This window comes from Bos indicus x Bos taurus, chromosome 22 (genome assembly GCF_003369695.1).
Source record: "Bos indicus x Bos taurus breed Angus x Brahman F1 hybrid chromosome 22, Bos_hybrid_MaternalHap_v2.0, whole genome shotgun sequence".
Classification (NCBI taxonomy): Eukaryota; Metazoa; Chordata; class Mammalia; order Artiodactyla; family Bovidae; genus Bos; species Bos indicus x Bos taurus.
In genome coordinates this window covers 21,519,184-21,541,722 of record NC_040097.1, presented here as the reverse complement: position 1 = coordinate 21,541,722, position 22,539 = coordinate 21,519,184, and the positions used below count along the sequence as shown (strand labels likewise).

Here is a 22,539-nt window from a genome sequence, read left to right as displayed (position 1 = left end):
TCCCCTGCACCCCTCCCTCAAGAACCACTGCCATTAAAAAAGTTAATAAATGACTGTTCAAATCTTAACCCTGTTCACTCACAGTATCCTTATCTAACCATACCATTCATTCAATTCCCTTTATAGCCTTTTCATAAAAGGGAAAAGGCAGAAGAAAAAAAGCTGTCATCAAATCTATAAAATAATTACAGGCACAGAGTCTAAGGGAATTTAGAATGAGATCAAAGGTTTTAACTGTAGGCAAAAAGAGTAAGGACAAAATTTTAAGTTAGGAGAAAAATAACTTTTGGGTACCAGAAAAATTAAGAGAGGCTCAGAAGCACATATACATATATAATAACTGGTACCAATGATATACACTTCTTTCTCTATCTTCTCCAACACAATAGCCAAATTTTCTGATTCAGTTTTACACAAAGAGCACAGACCCTGGAGATACCCTACTGCTGTTGAAATACTGGCTCCAACATTTATTGGCTGATACAATGTTGAGTAATTTATACTGAAAAAAGTTCCATGCCTTACCTTGTGCATCAGTAAAATGGATACAATAACACCTTGAGGGGGGTCTCAGTAAAGATTACATGCATTAAGTCTGTGATAAACACTAACTTTTATTAGAAGTGCTTGCATTCTGTTTAGAAGCATCTTTTCAACTAGTTTACCTAGAGGAAAGAGAAGGAAAAGAAGAGAGTTGTCACTCACCTCTAACCTTGGGATGCAAGATGCTTTGTGTGTAGAGTTGTCCCAAGAGATTTAATTATTAATAGTTAAGGTATGTACATCTACTTCAGGGAAATCGGAGCTTAAGAAAAATCAGACAACTGGATTCACAGTAACAAAACTAGAATTCTTAGCTTAGTAGATTTCAAAGAGCTATGGGATCATGGCCAACCACTTCGCTCTCAGACAGCCAATCTCTCTTCTGTCATTATAATGGGATCACTATAGAGTTCCCAGTATTTCATCTGAGACTATGACAATCAGATTCGGTGACTGGCCAAAACATCTAAATTCTAAAGTAAACGGTAGAATCTAAACCATCATTTAGTGATGTACAAAGGCAAAGAACTTGGTAACTGTCCTTGAAGTGCAATGATTTAATTAAAGAAGATTTTCACATGGTCTTTTTCAAAGTTTCTTAATTATGTAATGCTTCACCAACTGTAGTCCTCCATAATGTCCACTAAGAGGAAATTTGAATTACAGGCCATTTGCAGACAGGAGATGTACTGAAAACACCTCATAGGGCATAAATGCAATGTTGTACATCCACACATCTATTCCACGATTGCACCTGAGCATTAAAGACTCTGCCCTCACTTAATGGTAGGTCTTGTGAAATCAATTAGCTGTTAAAAGTTTAATTGGAACATATGTATTTTAATTCTTGCTGTGTATAAAAAAAAAAAATTCTCTTAATTAGCCCAAAACATTCCGAAATTACACTTCTAGGTAATGTAGTAAAAGAACTGAACTTATAACTGGATAAAACCAAGGATGTGGAAAATGTGAGGAGGATGATATTCAAACAGCAGCAACTGGAAAGGGATAAATTAAGAATCATATTAGTTTACTTCAATTATTCCCAAAAGCAGTCTAAGGAAGAAGTTGTAAAAATCCATCATGAGTCCCTGACACAAATTCACTCAGTCTCTGACTCAAAAATAGTTCTTGGATTTTTTTTTTTTTTTTTTTTTTGCTGGGTGTTTGGTAGTGGGTTTAATATTTTTTTCCTTCCTTTCCTTCTCACTCCTTCCTTTTCTCCTTCTTTCTCTCTGCTCCCTTCCTTCTCCCTTCATTCTATGGGGTAGAGGCGTTCATTTCACCTTGCCCACAGGTCCAGTCGTAAGTTAAGGAAAAAAAAAAAAAAAAAAAGAAAATTATCTATAGCCATGATAGAAAATGTGCTGTTCATTAAAAAAGAAAAACCATTTCTCAGGATGGTTAAAAAAAAAAAAAATTAACCGAAAAGGTGACTTCAGGTCACCATAAATAAAAAAGGGTGGTTTATACTGGTGTTGTGCTTTGTGGAAAAATAGGAGGAAAATGAAAAATGGAGGAAACTCCAGTTCTAAAACTCACAAATAGGAAATCCATACTCTTATAATTAAATATTTATCATTCTAAATTATACAGATATATAAAGACATAATTCTTGTACTCTTTTCTCGATACTTTATCTACTTAATTTGATCTGTCTTCCCCTACCTCCCAATGAAAAAATGATGCTATTAGTAAAGCAACAATTCAAAGGCCACCTCTTTTCAAAGCTTACAGTTACCTAACTACTTTGAGGGCAAGCTACCTTCTGAGGATGCATTCGCCATGCTAATGAAGAATGGCAGGAAGAAGGTGCTTAACATACCTCAGAATGAGTAAAATGAGTCAACACAAGCAGAGATACAGCAAGAGCAAGAAAAAAGACATACATACAGATGAACAGAAATACAAAGAAACTAACCCTAGGAAGGAAATGCACAAGAAAAAGAGTCATGGTAGAATGAAAAAGAGCCAACAATCCAAAAAAGCCTCTCTCCCCACCCATCATCTACTGAGATAAAATCATTTCGGTGGAAAACTTAATTTTTTTTTTTTCCCCAAATGGCCATGACACTGCCTGTGGGGTCTTAGCTCCCCGACCAGGGATAGAACACCCACCCACCCACCTACTATGGAAGTAGAGTCCTAACCACTGAACCAGGGAACTTCCTGTGGGAAACTTTATAAGAACAATTTCAGACATAGATACACCCAGATATTCTTGGCACTAACACACTCCTTTAAGGCCTCTGAATACACTGTACCTTTTAAGAAGTTTCAAGCCCTGATGCTTTTCCCAACTACAGGCATAAGCAGACATAGAGTTGAGAGCAAGGTTAGACCCAGAGGAGTCCCAGATTAGAACTGCCTCCTCAGTGGAGCCGCAGTCTGAGAATCCTCATGGTCAGTGTCCTTCACCATTTCAAAAGCCTTACCCTTCTGTAAAACCATCACCTTTTTCAGCTGAAGCTTACGCAGTTACCTAGGCACGTGCTTTTCCAAAACCCAAATCATCAGTCTTGTGGTGGGATCCTAAAAGGCTTCCTGTAAGTTAGTCCTATCCACTACAAATATCCTGAGCAACAAGTGAGGTCAAGACACTGATGTGAGGGCTAGAGAAAGGTGGATGGTGGGACAGGAAGCAGAGGAACAAGACATGGACCTCCACCTCCAAGATTGTAGTCCAGTAATCTTAGGTCTTACGCTCCCTCATGGGCTTCACAGGTAACTCAGTAGTAAAGAATCCACTTGCCAAGAAGGAGATGCAGGTTTGATCCCTGAGAAGCAAAGATTCCCTTGAGAAGGAAAAGGCAACCCACTCCAATATTCTTGCCCAGAAAATTCCATGGACAGAGGAGCCTGGTGGGCTACAGTCCATGGGGTCGCAAAAAGAGTCGGACACAACTTAGTGACCAAACAACACTCCCTAAAGCCTGTTTCTAATCACTTCTTTGCTACCAGGCTATCGCGTGCGCCTTTCCAGTCAAGACTCGGGACAGCCTGCATATGTTTGCACTGAATTCACCTAAGTACTTGCACCACCAAGTCACAATGGGAGTCACCCACAAGAGATGCACTTGATGAGTGAGCAGAGGCTCCCAGTCCTCCATGAATTCGCAGTACAAAGTCAGAAGAAACCGACTGACATCAGAGCGAGACTGTGAGATGGAGTGGAAAGAGAAGTGGTGGGTTAGAGCAAGGACAAATCACAGCTCCTTTGGTGGGGGGAGACCCAGGGAAGTGGAGAAAAAGCCTTCCTTGCCAGCCCTGGATGAGTCATCAAGAACTCCTCCTGCCTTCTCCACGTCTATAAATAATCCCAGGTGCTGCCATTTCATTTAATTACTAAGCCTCTCCAGATGGAGAAAAATAATTAAGCAGTCTGCACCACTGAGTGATATAAAGAATGGGTTAGCAACTCTGGAAACATTGGAGTTTTGAAGTTTGCTTTCAACTATGAAGGAAGGACAGAGTGCTGCTGCTGCTGCTAAGTCGCTTCAGTCGTGTCCGACTCTGCGCGACCCCATAAACAGCAGCCCAACAGGCTCCCCCGTCCCTGGGATTCCCCAGGCAAGAACACTGGAGTGGGTTGCCATTTCCTTCTCCAATGCAGGAAAGTGAAAAGTGAAAGTGAAGTCGCTCAGTCGTGTCCAGCTCTTAGCGACCCCATGGACTGCAGCCTACCAGGCTCCTCCATCCATGGGATTTTCCAGGCAAGAGTACTGGAGTGGGGTGCCATTGCCTTCTCCTAGGACAGAGAGAGGAAGGCCCAAATGTATGAGCAACAGACCTTAGCAAAAATCCAATGACAGCAGTTAGTTTGTGGATAGAAATTGGAATAGGGAGAAAAAAAAAAAACAAAAAAAAACTTGTGCAAAGGGGCCCAATGCTCCCAGAAGAAGAAGGAGCTAGTATTAAATGAAAAAAGCTTTAATGGAGTTGCTGAAGACAGGTTGTCAAAAAGAAGTACTATAAGACAACCTATAAATACATCAACTTATTTCTTAAATGTATAAGAAACATGCTATTGATTGGGCCCCTGGATGCAGACATGATAAAAATTTTCTTTGTGTCTGATGCAAAGATTCAGAAGTGATTATACCCAACAAGGTCTAAAAAAGAAGCTGAAAAGAAAACCACCTGAGAAAAGTTTCTAAATATAGATGCTTTTAAAGAATCATGCATTTATAATTCTGAAGTTCAATAGAATCAGGAAATATAAATAAAATTTCTGGCATTTAAATAACAATGGCAACTGGGTAGCAATACAAATGAGATTTCTTCGCCATCACATATTCAAAGATAATCATCATGTCCTTCCTCAAAAGGAAAAAAAAAAAAAACCCACAAAAATCAAACCTATAAAATCAAAATTTTACAAGCTTGGGAATCCCAAACTTCTATAAGCAACAGATTGAAAGTCATTAAGATGGTTGCATGGTTCAAAGGCATTTTGATGCTCATGGGGATAATGGAGGAAACAGTTCAAAGGGAAATAATGAAGAAACAGATTGCAAGAAAGAAAAATCAAACCAGAACCCAATTTCAAGGGTGATGATAGAAGATTCTTGATTTAAAAAAAATACAGGTCGAGTTAAACATAATGTCACTCTGAGAATTGAGTAGTCTCTGCTCTATACAGAGAGTCCCTAACTTATAATTTTGATTTGATGATACTCTGAAAGTGATACACATCATTTCGAATTTTGCTCTTTTCCCAGGCTATTGAGATGGTAAGATAAACTGTCATTTGATGATAGGCAAGGCAGTGAGCCACAGCTTCCTGTCAGTCACGTGATCACAGGGTAGATAACCAATACACATACAACCTTTCTGTATCAGATGATCCTTCCTTTTTCCCTTTCACTATTCAGTAAATCCCACGAGACAATGAAAACTTCATGCTGTGCTATACTTTTTGTTAACAATAACAGGCTTTGTGTTAGATAAACAGGTTCAACCATTGGCTAATGCAAGTATTCTAAGCACGTTTCAGGTAGGCTGGGCCAAGCTACGATGGCTTGACGTTCAGTAAGTTAGGTGTATTAAATGCATTTTCCACTTGCTACGTTTTAAATTTACAATGTTTACCAGGAGGAAACCTCAACTTGTCAAGGAAGATTTGTAACTTCACATCAAAATTAATTAAACCTTTTTGAGTTATTTTCGAAACAAAGTATCATCAACAAATCGCCTGATCAGTCCACTGTCATTTCAACCGTCCTATAAACACAGGCTTTCATCCTTGTTCTTTAAAGAGAGAACCCAATCAGTGTGTTACCCAAATAATGAGAATACATTAAAGGAGCATTTTGATGACTTTTGGCTTTTTACATTTCTACAGGACTTCAAAACAGGCTGATAGAGAAGATTCTATTTTACCAAACAGAAAATACGTATTTTTTGTTCTAATAAATTAGCTAAACAACCATCTATTTATTCTCTTAGTGATTTAACAAGTATCTTCATGCCTCGCCTATTTCTTATTTTACCCTATTTTATTTAAAAAATTCTTTAAAATCAAACTTGAGCCTTCCTTTCTCCTTTATCTTCCAGAGGGCCACTAGCCCAAAGGTGTGTGAACTGGAAAAAGGGTCTTCTTTCTCCAGATGCATTTAGTAACATGTGTTGGAAAACTGTAACATTCCACTCAGCAGTAGTTATCTATGAAATGAATGCGCCTTTTAGTACTGCGTGGGCACAAAAGCATAAAACCTTGTGGGGCTGCCACGATTTGCTCTGCTCTGTACCTGGAAGCGATCCTTCCTTTACTGGTGTTCACACAAAGCACTCACAGGAAATCTGCCTCACTGCATTTCAACATTGAGACTGACCTTCAATTCTGTCCGCAACCAAAGGATGTCAGGCACTATTCAAAGTTACAGGGGTCATGAAATCAGGGTCATGCTGACAGTGAAGTCATAGAAACTGCTTAGAGAATGGGTTATTACCATGGAAATTCACACCCCCTCCAAAGGAGACAGTCACTACTCAGATCTCAAGTGTTACATCATCATCAGGAAATCTGATGTGAAATACTCCATGTTTAACTGAAGAAAATAATTGTAAGCACGATGGAGCATCCATCATTATTTCCATGAGCTACAGCAGGACCACCTGCACTCAGCCAATATGTTCCCTGGTCGACCATGTGTCTGCCCGGTGTGTGTGTGCTTTGGTGTTTTGGAAATGTAAGAACCTCATCATACCTAACCACAGCAAAGGCAGTAAGAGAGCCAAAACTCCTTGGAGTAACAGGCAGAGGGTCAGGGGGAAGGAAAGAAAGAAACACAGATAATGAAAAATTGAAATTGTTGGGAAAATTATTCTAGTGTGTGGAGTGAGCTGGCATCAAAGCCACAGCATCTACACAGAACTTAGCCTTGCTTAGATATGCACTTGTAGGTCATTCATATCCTGTGATTCTCAACAATGAATCTGTGCATTTATGGGCACCAGAGCAGAGTACAGCCAATTTATGAGTAGGAGACCTTCTCCTCTCACCTCTTTTGAGCCATTATCACATGGGACTATGACCCACTTCTCATGGGCAGGAGGTGACTACACTTATCAGGTCTATTTAACGTAGTAAGTGATACCATACATGTCATCGAATCATTCCTGAGAGAATGATAAATACTTCTTTAAGACCAAAATGGAAGGTACTAGGTTAGAATTTGGAAATGTACATCAAGATTTCCTTACCTGGGGGAGAAATACCAAAGTCCCAAATCAAGCATTCTTATTAGAAAGATTCAAAACACAAAGATCTCAAAACATAGGTTCTAAAAAGATTGCCAAATTAAAATAGCAATAATATCATCTTCTTTCCGCTGCAATGACATACTGTGAACTCAGATGTATAAACGTACATGTGGACTTACAAGGAAAACAAAGAAAGCAGCTCCAAGCAGCTGCTATCTAAAAAAAAAAACTATTCTATTTTTTATTATCTGTCCTCTATTTTGTATCTACAGGATAGCAAGCCAAAACTTAGAGGACTAACCAGATGAAATACACATTGTATTTCTTTGTGAACAAGCACTTTTGTCCTGGAAATACTTTAAAAATCCAAAGTCTAGATTTCACATTGAGGTCTTTTGCTGGTTTTACACCAATGTGCCTCTCCTGCGCATACTCTAATTGGTCTTATATTTAAGAAGACTTTCTAGAGCTGGAAAAATAGAAGCCTTTTGGGTAGAGCATGTTGTGAAATAGACTTTCTAGTACTCATAAATAACATTTTAAAATTTTATTTTCCTATAAAAAAGGTGCCCTATAAAGTATTAATAGAACCAGGTTGGATGAGGCATGGGTGGGCATGACAGAAAAGGAGGAAAGGGTAGGTATGAAGGCAGGGCTGCAGGAGTAGAGATCTAGTGATATGAAAAACAGTGTGCTAAGAGGAGAGTGATAAAAAGTAAGGGATAACTACGTAAGTGCAAGGGATTCTCAGGTGGCACAGTGACACAGAATCTGCCTGCCAATGCAAGAGATGCAAGAGACACAGGTTTGACCCCTGGGTCTGGAAGATCCCGGAGGAGGAAATGGCAACCCACTCCAGTTTTCTAGCCTGGAAAATTCCATGGACAGAGAAGTCTGATGGGCTACCATTCAAGGGGCTGCAAAGAGTTGAACATGACTGAGAGCACGCTCACACATACACACAGTCTGAGAAGTTCAAGTAGCCTCAGTAATACCAACCACAAATCTATCACAGGTTAGATGCAGAAGGGGTTATGACAACCCACCTGAATTCCTAGCAGGGCTGTGCCCAGAAGAGACTTCTGTTTATGCAGAGAAGACACACACACACCATGGGGTCTCCATCTCATAGAAACGGAAGTGGCTGGATATGGGTACATATTTTGTTTGGCATTCACCAAATGTCTACTATGTGCCAAAACCCACACCAGGGGCTTCATTTAACGACTACAGTCTCGATGATGCAGAAGTTGCCATCCTCATTTCACAGATCACAATGCTGTGGTTGAAAAGTTTAGAAATTCCCTAGTAGTCCAGAGGTAGGCCTCAGCGCTTTCAATGCCTAAGGCATAGGTTTGATCCCTGGTCACAGAACTAAGATGCTGTAAGCCACGTGGTGTGGTCAAAAAATAAAATAAAAACAAAAAGTTTAAACAACTACATCACCATCATGCAGTTAAGTGGAAAAGATGAGATTCAAACGCACGTTATTTTTGACTCCACCGAATAAGCTTTAAAAACACTACGCTCTACTGTGATTCATGAAAATAATCAGGGGAAGAAATGCCTGGGAAAACAGTAGGAACAATGAGGAGATTATCATAATACACAGTGTAAACAAAATATTTCAAAATATTTCAGTATCACCCACAATGAGAAACACACTTCATATAATCACCCAATTGTTTGCATGTCTGTGTATGAGCAATGAAAAAACAAGTTCAAAGAAATTATTTACCCTTACTATGTGTGGTACACTTGAATACTTTCTGTTCTGTATTATTCTATTTATTTTAAAAATGCTGGTCAAGACTCACTGAAATGATTTCATGGCACACTACTAGGTCAGAAACCTTAGTATGAAAATTAGTGTCATAACCAATGCTGTAGAATGCCACTTTTATTGTTTCTGAAGTTTGGATAGGAGATTAGGCTTTTCAATTTTTCAAAAATTACATCCCCTTCGAGCCTTTATCCAAGAAAAGACAGGGAGAGGGGTATTAAGAGAGAGAGACAAACAGTAAAGAGAATTGTCCATTCTGTGTCACTCACTAAAAAGGGCAGTGAAATTAACACACTCCACACAAGAGTGGCTCCATCTCAATGACAAAGAAGCTTGCCTCAAAAGGCGGAGGTTAAAGACACATACTGAAGGAGGTTCTGATGTCTCTAATGTTCCTTTGAGTTGTCAGAAAGACATAATTTCCCCATGATGACTCACTGGTAAAAGGAACGCTTGTAAGTGGTCTTTAGGCAAATTGCAAGACTGAAAGACAAGCCATACACCTCCTACTCAGATTACCTTCCCACACATAAAAAGCACCAGGTCTCCTCTAGGCTGCTTGGTTAAGACACCCACTGATCAACACTAAGAAGCCTGGACAGTATTATCTACGGAAGGATGCAATGTTTCACTTCTAGACATGGAACCAACACATGAGCCAGGAAAACTCCTTAATACAAATACAACAAAAAGGAGAGAGTCTGGGAGATCATAAACATACTAACTTGGAAACAGTCTCAATAAAAATTTTAGTTACCATGGGGATTTCTGGAGGGGAACGAGGGGGGAGAAATGAAGTCTCTTTAGAGAAATGACTGATGCGATTTATTAATCTACTTGCAAGTAATGTCAAATTTTAAAGTTGCTCCAAAGAAAACTACCTTTTTTTAAACATCAGCCTCTTAATATGCTGAAGGAACCTGTTCAAAACGCTTCAGGAGTGAAGTAACTTAGATGATAAATGTGTTCTTCAATCTGTGCACCAGTCAAGTAGCAGTAAAATCAGAATAATTCATGCAAAATTTTTCATTATGTTTCTAAACATACTTATTTACATTTTAAATCACACATTAGACAATATGAAATATCTTTCATTTAGACAGGTGTGAACTAGAAAACAGATGCATTCATTAAACATGGAACAATTCGGTGAATTAAAAAAAAATACTCAAAGAACTCTGGTCGAAGTACTCGAGCCATTGTTAACTTACTTGAAAAAATACAGCCATAGCTCCGATTATTCTGTTTTCAGAAATGGCGGTTTGAAAGCTGTCAAAATCATCTGGATTGTAAAAGAAAATCTGCATCTGTAAAAAGAACAATAAAAAACATATTAGGAGAATATACCAGGAAAACCTAGCAGAAGTGGAGAGAATAGTACAGTGTACTCAGATTCCCCAACATAATAAGATTTTGACCAATGTATTCATCTATCCATATTTCTCTTTGCTAAAGTATTTGACAGCAAACCCTAGACATTTTATCATTCTATCCCTACTTCAGTAGATATCAATAAAACACATGTCTTTTCACATAACTATGATGACTTTAGGTCACACACAAAAACAACACCCAACATCTTATTACCTAATACTCATGCCATGATGAACGGTCCCTACTAAGAAGCCAGATTTTAATGGAGTTAAAACATGTAAGGTAGAAAACCAAGGCTGTGAGATTCAGTCCACATGTTAAAATTTTAAAGGCTTAAATGGACATGTCTTTATAGACAAGTATCATTTTAATGGTAAGAATTTGATGGGGGCTCTCAGCTTTAAGAAATAGCCAATATGGGCTATTTCAGTCAATCCACAAAAATTTAATGGTAATGATGATAATAATACTCTTGATTTTACAGTTCGCAAAATCCATCCCATTCCTGATCTCACTTAATCCATCTAACAATCCCTGTGAAGGCTGGGCAGAAATGACTACACTCAGTTACACACGAAGAAAGTACTTCATAAACTTGATGCTCACTTGGTCAAGTCAAAAACACTGATGAGGGCAAAATCCAGGGACTCTCATCCCAACCTTGAATACCTTCTCTGACGTTTGGCAAGGGCTTCTCATCCTTTAAGGTAAATCAACTTAAAATCATTATACAATTTGAATGCCTGAACATTCCTTGATATCTAATACAATCCAGAGAACAAAAACAGATCACAGAGTATTCTTGAGAGACTACATATGAGATACGAATAAAAGATCTGGGCCACTAATTCCAGCTTCCTCATTTACTTGCATGTGAGATCTCAGGCAAGTAAGCTAATTTCTAAGCATTATTCCTTATGTACAGAATCACATTCTTACCCTTGGTAAGATGAATGTGGGGCTTAAACATGTCAGTGTAGGACAGTGCGTGCACGATGCCTGGACCTTATAGGTCCACAAAGCACCACCACCATCACATTAACACCCAGCAGGCATCTTCAGATTTCTAACAGCAGTATAATTCCACTGAATCTTCTTGAATCACTCCTCCTCCTTACAGAAAATCTAAACTCCTGCTATCATTGGTTCTCGTCTATGACCTTTATTTTTCCACTTTTCCAAATGACATGATGCTGTTTTCTGAACAACCACACCCCAGATGGAATATGGAGACTTGATGTTAAAGGATAACTACCCAGTGGGAAAAGTGAAGTCAGACAGACTATCTGAAATACAGGTCAAACGCGAAGAGTCCTGCTGACCGAATTCACCCACACGTACAAACAAGCTGACTTTTTTTCCCTGAAGGGTGTGATCAGGGAGCCCAAATTAGGACACTTTCTAGGAAAAGTCAGACACCCAAGTGGACTGGAGGATGGAAGATTCTTTTGGAGATTATTCTTTCTTATGCAGAATTGTTCTCCTTAGATTGTGAATTTCCATTGACGCTAGCACCACCCACTTACAAATGTGTTACCTTTATGTCTGGACAGCTACAGATATCATGAATTTACTCTGAGAAAAATGCATTCAATGAGGTGCAGATTAAAATAGTTGAATATGGGGTGAAAATTGCTCTGGTGACAATGAGACTAACCCAAGAAAGAAACTCTGCACAAGTATATTCAGAAAATTACACTTCACTTTCCTTTTAAAACTCAGACCCTCAGATGAAGCAAGTTCACACAGGTTTTATTATTCTTCAGTCCAGGAGCAGGGGCGGCATTGTTTAATGCATCACCTGAATAGTGTGTGATACAAAATACTTTCAAACCTCTTCAAGGGCATTTTCATTTACAACTGGGTGAGGAAATTCATTTTTAGAAAATGTCTCTGAATCATGGCTCCACCCATCAGGATAATAAAATGTCTCATAAAGAGAACAGCAGCCATAGGTCTGAAATATCAATTTCCCTTGCCATCGGTATCTTTCTCAAGTTGTAGTCTACTGAATTTTGTTAACTTTTAAAGATAATCTTAAATGTGAAAGTAAGTAGATGGAGTTTTGCTGAGGGATTGGACTTTAAATTATTTTGTGTTACCACTGACGAGACAAATCCAGGCATAGTCTGGAAACTTATTTTACAAAAACATTTTGGGAACGGTCATGGTAGCTACTGAGCATTTTGAGTAGCCCATCCATTTTCTACATCTGTTTTGCAAGTGCCATGTTCAGAGCATTCCTTCAGCCTTCGCCAAAGTGTGTTCTTTCTAATCATGTGAACTAAAGTGATACTGACTGCGTAGAAATCCTCCTTCTGAAGAAACGTGGTGAACAGAAGCTGAAGAAAAGATCTGAGAAACTGGGCAATAAAGAAATCTATTAAGTGTTCCCTATATCCTTTGCCTGGACCACCAATTATTTATATTTTACCTTATTTGCATGTTTCCTCTCTCCCCACAAACATTTCCCTTGAATCATTTAATAATAAGTGGGAGAAAATATGCCCCTTTACCAATACATACTTAAGTGTACTGTTTCTAAGAATAAGACTATTCTTTTATACATCCACAGTAAAGTTATTAAAATTAGCAAGTTTTACTTTGATATAATACTGTTAATCATATTCACAGTCCATTTTCAACTTTTGGCAAGTGCCCAAATAAAGTCCATTATAGATCACTATTTGTATCTTGGTCCCAGAATCTAATAGAGGACCAAATTTTGCATTCAGTTGCCACGTCTCTTTATAATGACCCCTCCGACCCCCAACTTCCATTTGGGACAGTTACTTAGCCTTTTTCTTTTTTTGGTAGTTTGAAGGGTGCAGGCCAGTTATTAAGTAGAAATGGGGTCAGTTTCATGGTTTCTCATGATTAGATTCAAGCTGAGTCATATGTAAATGTACCACAATAAAGCATAAGGTAGTAAATGGTTCAGGGCCATGTGAGGCATATATTAAATGAATATAGAATAATACAGGGAACGGACCGGGTCAGGGGGAGATTTTGCTGAAGTTGGACTTCCTATTTTCTAATGTTGTAGCTGTTTGTTTAAATCAGCTCTCATATCCCTGCTGTAATGGCAGCAAGAGGAAATGATTCCAATGCAAGAGTGGGAGACTGAACAGAACTTTCCTTGGTGATTCAGAAAGCTCTACATCTTAATTTCTTCTCAGAACACGTATTTCTCCAATGTGCACCCCTCCCACATACATGAACCAAGAAAAATTCATGATGAATTAAGGAAATGGCATGCAGACAGCCCAGAGGACAAGCAATATACTGGCAGATTCATCAGACACTTCCAGGATACTGCTGTTCATCTTTAACAGAACAGAAGAACACACAGGAGAAGCTACAGGAAAAGAACAAATGAGACATAAAGACGATGAGATAAAGATGGTGATGAAAAGGGCAACAGCAAGATTAAAAGTCACCGAGGAGGCAGCACATAACAGGACTGAAGAGGTGAAATGTACTTTTCTGATCGTGTTTGGGGCTACCATGTAGTCAACCAGTTGAGAACACAGTAGTGGACAAAAAAGTCACCCAAGGATAAAAATGTGTAGTAAAGACAAAGAAAAAATCCAAACACAGTTAATGATCTGCTGGTTCTACTTGTTGGATGATTTGCAAATGATGATGTCACAAAGTTTAGGATAACAAGTTCTTACTCTAACTTTATTTTTAGATTATGCTGTACCTTAACGACTGAACAGCCAGATCACACACATTCAACGATTCCTTCATTCTGCCACTGCCATCAGACAGGAAGACTGATGAGGGCAGGAAGGCCACCTACTTAGTTAAAAACTTTGTCTTGAACAGTGCTGTTCTTATAAATACCATTAACTCATTCGTGGAATGAATAAAATGAGTGGGGGCTCTGGATGACTGGAAGCAAGGCCAGTCGAATGATAAAGTCGCAATCATTACACTGAGGTTCTTGTTATTTCCAGGAATAAATTATACAGTGAGATGAGTAGCAAAGAGAGATAAGGATATTAAGAGAATGAATGGACTTAAAACTGCTGGAGAAAATGTTCAAGAAGGTGCAAATATAACCCAAAATCATTATGAAATGACTACGTGGAACCAGGAATGGTTCTGCTAAACACTGGCAACATTCCTTTCTCTTTAATCTGCAAGGCATTTCAAACTGTTCTCTACCCAAGCAACTCTAGCCTGAAATTTTAATGATCCAACAAAAGAAAATCTAGTCACCTAAAGTGTGGAGAAAAATTATAAATACCCACATACCCACCATGTATACTATATAAGTAATACTCTGAATTCAGAACTATAATATAGGTGTTTTCTTTTGTATCAATCAACAGTCTTTACTCCCAGTTACTTTTTTTTAAAGCATCATGATCATATTTTTATCCCCCGTGAGGGTTAATTTAATGTGTCGACCTTGCCCTGGCTATGCTGCCCACTTGTTTGGTCCGACAGTATTCCACGTGTTGCTGTGAAGGTATTGTTTTAAATGTGATTACTATTTATATCACTAGACTCTCCATGGGAGCCACATCCAATCATTTGAAACCTGGAGGAAGAGGTAGGAATTCTGCCTCCAGAATGCAACAGAGAAATTCTGACTGAGTTTCCAGCCTTCAGTCCTCAGCCTGCAATATCAACTCTTCAACACAACTCTTCATCAAGGCTGAAATTTCCAGCCTGCTCTGCGTATTTCATACTTGCCCAACTCCGCAACTGAGGCACAAGCACTTCCTTAAAATCTCAGTCTGCCTCTCTCATACTGGTCTCATTTCTCTGGCGAACTCTCACTAATACAACCCTAACTGTCACTACTAGTCTTAAGCAAAATGTATCCGGATATATCTATATGTCTCTGTGCTTCCCCTTATAAAACTGTTCTGTAACTTCATTCCTTTCTGAGTTTCTTTGAGCTCTGAGCTTTATCCTCTTCATTCGTCTCTTTCTGATAAGGTTCTCCCCTGGAGAATGCGGGCCTCATTACAACCCAGCTCAAACTCTTGCGACCCACAGAAAAACATCCATGAAACTGACAGACAGCACAACTGGGTGATATAAAGTGAAGACCAACTGACATGGGCCACAGAACCAGACCTGATTTGTATACAGAAGACGCCTGAGGCCTCTAAGGCTCAGTGATCCCTTCTGTCAAACAGAGGTAATACTCACCTCATGGGACAGCTGTAATAAAGAAACACTACTCGCCTGCTTGGGAAAAGTAAGAAGAAACTCCATAGCCCTCAGTTTTTATTACTACGTGTCTTTATTACTTTCTTTAGACCAGGAGAGAGATGCAAATTCAGGTGAAAATAAATTGTTTCCACGGACCAGCCAACAATCCCAATGAGTCATGTCACAAGGCAAAGAAACCTGTGTGTGGGCTTCACACAGCCTTCATTTGAAGAATATTTTTGGAAGAAACTTGACCCAAAGAATAGATGGCATTCAACATCTTTACAGGCAAGGCAGCATTTAAATAAACATTCTGAAGCATTTGCTTTATAAAATATCATTAACCATGGAGTGCATCAATCCTTAATTATTTCCCCTTTTCTCCCCTGCCCTGTAATATGGAATTATCTTCAACTATAAACAGCAGGAATCCAAATTTTTGGAAAAGAATCCCATGTGTACTGTAGCGCCATGACTCCTATACAATTGGGTATCAAGGAATCCCTTTCAAAAGTCTCTTGTGTGTAACTTGTTTATGACATTGTCTCTTTATTAGTTTTTTTTTTTTAATTTCTGCATCTGATGAGTCAAATAAACATTTAACTTTTTCGGCTGTTTCCTGGTAGGGAAAAGTTCAGGCTCTTGCTTCCATCAGCGAAGGATTTACTATGGTGATTCGTGAGCTATTTCTTAAAAGTTCAGCGTTAAGTTTGGACACAAATGAGGTAGGTTAAGCATCTGGCTACAGTTGGTCCCTTATCATGGACTCCAGAAAGTTGTAGATCTCCCATTTTATAGCTGTGTGACCCAGATGAAGTTAGTCACCTTCTCTGAGTCTTAGCAGCTTAGCAGGAAACTGAGGATCAGAAACAAGTCATTGGGCTACATTGAGGATTAAATAAAATAAGTAAAGTGCTTCCTACAATAGCTGACATATAATAGGCCCCCTAATGAATTATTTGCCTTTAAAAATTACTTAATGGGGGGAAAAAGGAAAGGAAAAAACCCAAATACATTAGTGCACGGGTTGTTTTCAATAACCCCAAATTGGGCATCACCCAGATGCCAGTCGATAATGGACTACCTAATAGAACACATGACACTGGGACGTGAGAGTATGAACGCACCTCACAAACGCAAACCATGCTCAGACAAATAAACCCGATTTTTTTTTCCTTTTACCAGAAAGTATATACTCTGTGATCCTGCTACAATGAAGTACAAAATCAGGAAAAACTCTTGCAGTTACAAGCCAACACCTGGTGGGTGGTAACTGTAAGAGGGGTCCTGGGGAGAAGCTGGTGAGAAGGTGCTTTTTCTTGATCTAGGGCCTGGTTCCAAGAGCGTGAAAATTCATTCAGCTGCACACTGATCATCTGTGAATTTCTCTCTATATATAAATATTTCAACAATAAAGAAATACAATTAGGGACCTCCCTGGGGGTTCCAGTGGCTATGACTTCACCTTCCAATGCAGGGGGTACAGGATTGATCCCTGGTTGGGAAGCTAAGATCCCACAAACCTTGCAGCCAAAAAAACAAAACATAAAAACAGAAGTAATACTGTAATGAATCCAATAAAGATTTCAAAAAAAGTGGTCCACATTAAAGAAAGAAAAATAAAATTAGTGAAATAGCTGTAATTTTCCAACTGGGATAAACAAAATATAGTCTTCTCCTATAATAAAGGAGCAGGGTGACATTGTTTCCCTATTCTGTACCCATTCCATACAACAGAGGCTGATCCCAACTGGGGGGTATGGCCACAGAGAACTGATTTGCTTCAAAGAGCAAATTAGGGTAGATGACAGGAGGTGTATGCAGAATCACACCTGCCTAGGACCAAATAACAGTGACATGGGCCCAGCTCTGCTTCTTTCCACCCTTCCGCTTGAGGCAGACGCTGCAAAATGAAGCCAAGAGGCAGCAGCAGAGGGCTGCTTAAACGTATCATATCCAACTCTTTACAATACATGAATTCATCCCTTCAATCCTTGGCATATATGGAGGGTGAGTGAGTGACTGAAAGTTGCTCAGTCATGTCCAACTCTTTGTGACTCCATGGACTATACGTAACAGTCCATAGAATTCTCCAGGCCACAATACTGGAGTGGGTAGCCTTTCCTTTCTCCAGGGGATCTTTCCAACCCAGGGATCAAACCCATGTCTCCAACACTGCAGGTGGATTCTTTACCAGCTGAGCCACAGGGAAAGTGGTATTATTCTCCCCGTTTTTAACAAAAGGAAATTCAGGCTGAGATATTATGTCTTCTCTGTGAAAAAATAAAGCCAGGATTCAAACCCAGAGCTCACACTTTAAAAATCTTCTTGGTAGATCATCCTGACAGAATTCCCATAAGCCATGAGCACAACCTATCATCTATTGTTAGGATCTTGGTACAAAGCTTCTAGGGTAGTATTCTCAAACAGGCTGATTTCTGGACCCCCGGGGACATCTGTCGATGTCTGAAGACATCTGTGGTTGGTGTCACTTGGGGTCAGATGCTACTGCTGGCATATACTGGGTAGAGGCCAGCGAGGTTTCTAAACCCTCTACAATGCATAGGATACTCCTCGCCAAAGCAACTAATTATCTAGCCTAAAATGTCAATGGCGCTGAGGTGCACAAATCATGTCTACACCCACTGCCACAGGAAGTCTAGTCAATGACTACAGGAAAGCTCTTTGATTTTCTTTCTCCTTTCTACTACTGACCTTACAGGGAGGAGGAACAAGTCTGCTGTAATGGGGCTCAAAGATTGCAGGGTCTTGCCCTAACCCATAAACCAGTAACTTAAGATCTCTTTCACCTATTGGTGAAAGTGACTGTAATAACCTTCTTTTCTCTTAAAACAACCTATCCTTGCTTGCTATTTTGTACCTGAGCCTGGTTCTGAAATGCTTAAGTGGAGCTTAACGCCCTGGACATAGTGGAGGGGGTGGGGAGCCCTAGGTGAATCTGGAACTCATTTGTATTTCAAAAACAGGAAAATAACCACCTCAGTGTTTGTGCTCTTTGTAATGTGAAACTTTTTAGAAATTGCTTTGTACTTGGGAGTAACAGCCACATGATTCACCATGAAATGAAGTCTGGAAAATCATTTTGGATAAATGGACCTATAAATTCAATAGAATTTCCATGACAACATAGACTGCAACACTCAACCACAAATAAAAGGTTATAAATCATTCAAAACCAACGAGGAATCAGCAATATGTCTCCCATTTTGAAATACAAGAAACCTGAAATACAGTTTATTTGTTACTGACTCACCCAAAATTCCCACTATGGTTCTTTCCTCATTTCTGATATTGTACTTTCTACCCCCCAATAGGTTCTGGGGAAATGATGATGCCGTGAATCTGCAATCGAGCTAAATAAAATTAACACAGGTATAGAGTTAGTTGTATTCCTCTCTTTCTCCCAGCAAAAAGTCTGCCAGAAAGCTTCTACACAAAGAGAAGCTGTGCACTTTTACCCAGAAAACTGCATTTTGCCCTTTGCAGCTAAATGTTGCCAAATTAAGCTCTCCCTAAGAAACAGGTTTATGCAAAACATGTCTGAGAACGGACGTGTGAGACAATATGGATGCTTTCCAAAGCTTTTTAGACTTCTATAAATCAAAACCTCACCCTCTTATGTTCTAAGGGTAATCTGCACAGGAGGCATTTTTTAGATTAGCTGGGTCAATCCAACTAGAACATCTGTTCCTTAAAACAGCTCTCTTCTTCTCAGATCTTCTGTTTAATTTTAGTGAAGGGTGGCTCTAGTGGTAAAGGATCCACCTGCCAATGCAGGAGATTTTAAGAGTCCCGAATTTGATTGCTGGGTTGGGAAGATCCCCTGGAGGAGGGGACGGTAACCCACTCCAGTATTCTTGCCTGGAGAGTCCCACGGACAAGAGGAGCCTGGCGGGCTACTGTCCACAGGGTCACAAAGAGTCGGACATGACTGAGCGCCTGAGCACAGGACATGAGGTGCCCTTACAATGGACTCTCCCAGGTCCGACGTGCTGAGACCTCTCCCACTGGGCAGTACTGGCCCAGCGTGGCCCTGCGTCCACCAAGCACGCAGTAGTTACTCATTAAATGACTGTGGAATAAATGGAAGGAGGTTATTTCTTGCACAGGAGGAAATGCACTGCCTTGCTCTATTCAAACTCTTTCTGATTTTTAAGTCTCCCTTATAGACAACAGCTTTGGGTAGATAACTGGTGGAGGGGGGACGAATTTATGGAGCTATAAACTGGGGTTCTGCACATCCCTTGGAATACTGCCAAGGGTTGTATGTGTGTACCCTGGACACTGTCTACCTCTTTTCACCAGATAAACTCTTATGGTTATACCTATTACCACATTTTCAGTCCTGATGCCACATGGACAATGGCTTTTATCAAAATCTTCATAGGTCCTACAAGCCAGAAAGGGTAAGAATCACTGATAAAAAAAATATGTAAATATGCTTCTATGAACACAAAATCTTTTCTATAAGACAGATCCCTAGAAGTGGTTCAAATTTTCGCCTGAAAAGGGTACACACCTTTTATATTCTAGCAGTAATGGAAAAGAATACCATCTCCCCACACCACTGCTAACACTGGATTGGCGGATCCTTATTTTTTACACATTGGGTGAACATTCCTGTTTGCATTTTTTAATTTTCCTGATAATCAGTAAAGATGAGAATCTTAATTCATTTTTTTCTAGTGATTTTCCTTTTTATGATTTAAGGAGGCTCTCAACTAAGAAAATTTAAGATTTGCCAGAAGTGTAGCAAATACAAAGGCAGACAGATAAGTACATATCTGTCCCATATACATCGGGAAAAAAAATTCACATGCATTATAAATAGAAGAACTGATAAGATAAATAATGGGGTGGAGAAAAGAAATTCGCAAGTAGGCACTGACATTTAAACTTCTTGAAGATGTATTAGTAATGAAGGAAGTCAAGATGCAGGGTATATACACATTTGATCTTTAAAAAGTCTCACAACAAAATATTTGTTGTGTATCTATCTGCATCAGTGAATCCTAAAGGCAATCAACCCTGAATATTCACTGGAAGGCCTGATGCTGAAGCTCCAATACTTTGGCTACCTGATGCGAGGAGCTGACTCAAAAGAAAAGACCTTGATGCTGGGAAAGATTGAAGGCAGGAGGAGAAGGGGACAACAGAGGATGAGATGGTTGGATGGCATCACTGACTCAATGGACATGAGCCTGAGCAACCTCTGGGAGATGGTGAAGGGGAGGGGACCCTGGCGTGCTATAGCCCCCGGGGTCACAAAGAGTCTGACACAACTTAGCAACTGAACAATAACAAAAGCATCTGCACAGATATACAAAAGTAAGGAAAGAAAAGGCTCTGGAAAGGAACACCAACTAGTAAGTGGTTTTCTCTAGAGAGGGGACTTGGATTGGTTTGGGGCCAAGGAAGGTAGTTTGTTCTATTTCAATGGTTTAAAATACTTGCTGGCTCTAAATAATAGTTTCTCTGTGTTGCGGGGGTTGGAAGGGTTCCTTAGAATGAGGGAAAGGAAAGGGAAAAATCGAAAAATAAAAGAACAAAATCAAAATCCCCATCACTACTGCACAGGGAGAAGGTGAAGCTAATGGATTCATTTGGGGGACCAAACTCAGAAAATCTGTGTTATCAGCAAAGTGCTCTAAAGGAATGAATCCATCAGCCCCTAGCGACAGAGAGCACAGCGTCACACAGGCTATGATCTTGCTCTATTCCTGACTTCACTCTGACACTATCCACTCTTCATTTATTTCTGCCTGCAGTGAAACACGACTATTCAAGTTCAGTAACACTCCAAAGGAGGAAGGGGGAAAAATAAAAAAGATAGAGCTACTGTTTCTGACCTACACAGACTATTCAATTCACTTAACACAGCTGCTCTGTTGAAAAGTACATTTATTTAGACTAATACTTTCCCACCTACCTGGCCATAAAATTACAGTGTGCACACCTAGTAAACACAAAGTACTAATGCTCACAGACTGTATATTTGGTCAGGAAAACACCAGCAAATTAAGGAGGAAAGCAAGGCTGCCCAAAGCTGGGCAAAGCCCTGGCTCTGCTGATGGACTGAGTACAGCCTGAAAGCAGTGATTTAGGGAGAAGCTTTTAGGAAACGGTTGAAGGTGGCGGTGAGGACAGAGTTCTGCCACCAACAGTGCTTTGATCGTCGTTCATAATATCCTTGCTGAATGATCCTCCTTTCCGTGAATTCCCCAGAGTATGATTTTGAATTTCAAAATCTTATCATCAGAGCAACCACATGAGAGAGAAACACAGATATGATTAGAACATCTAAGTTCCAGTTCAAGCTCTGCCTCATCTTGTCTTAAAATCGGAGGCAAATCAATTAATATTTTCTAGATCCCAGTTTCTAAATATGAACAACGGATATGATGTTATTAGGTTAATTTCAATGATGATGACTTAAAAAGAGGTTTGATGACTGACTACAAATGTACAGGTTTGATGTTATGATTAAATACCACAAAACCTATGGATGATATTAAAATCCTCTTCCTCATTATTACTATGGCTATGATAATTATTACACGAAAATCCTTTTAAAAAATACATGTCTCTGTTCAGCTCGCTATGTAGTACTAAATTCACTGACTATGATTTTAGAGCCAAGTCCTCTATTGATTAGGTTTTCTCATTTCCATTCTGTTCCATACTCCTTCCCACTCCCAACATATTTTTATGAAGAAGTTTCGAACATAAGAGAAAAGTTGAAGAATATTACTGTGAACGCCTATATACCGCAAACTAGATTCTAACATTAATATTCTAAGAAACTTGCTCTATCAAATAACAACGGGTTCCTCTATCCAGACATTTGATCAGGTACTGCATTTTAAAGGGAAAAAAAAAAAAATTAGCACTTTCAGGCAGTCAACTAGTTGCCTCAATATTAAGAGAAAGCCAGGCAA

At 39.4% G+C, this 22,539-nt stretch overlaps 1 protein-coding gene across 3 annotated transcripts in view; it reads right to left on the bottom strand.

Moving 5' to 3' along the window:
* Positions 1 to 22,539, bottom strand: part of PTPRG (protein tyrosine phosphatase, receptor type G) — a 775,368-nt gene that overhangs the window by 228,578 nt on the left and 524,251 nt on the right. For all 3 annotated transcript variants that reach the window (XM_027522433.1, XM_027522432.1, XM_027522435.1), the window contains exon 5: positions 10,243 to 10,338. In XM_027522433.1, coding sequence (XP_027378234.1) covers positions 10,243 to 10,338 — 96 coding nt within the window. The remainder of the gene's footprint in view (positions 1 to 10,242; positions 10,339 to 22,539) is intronic.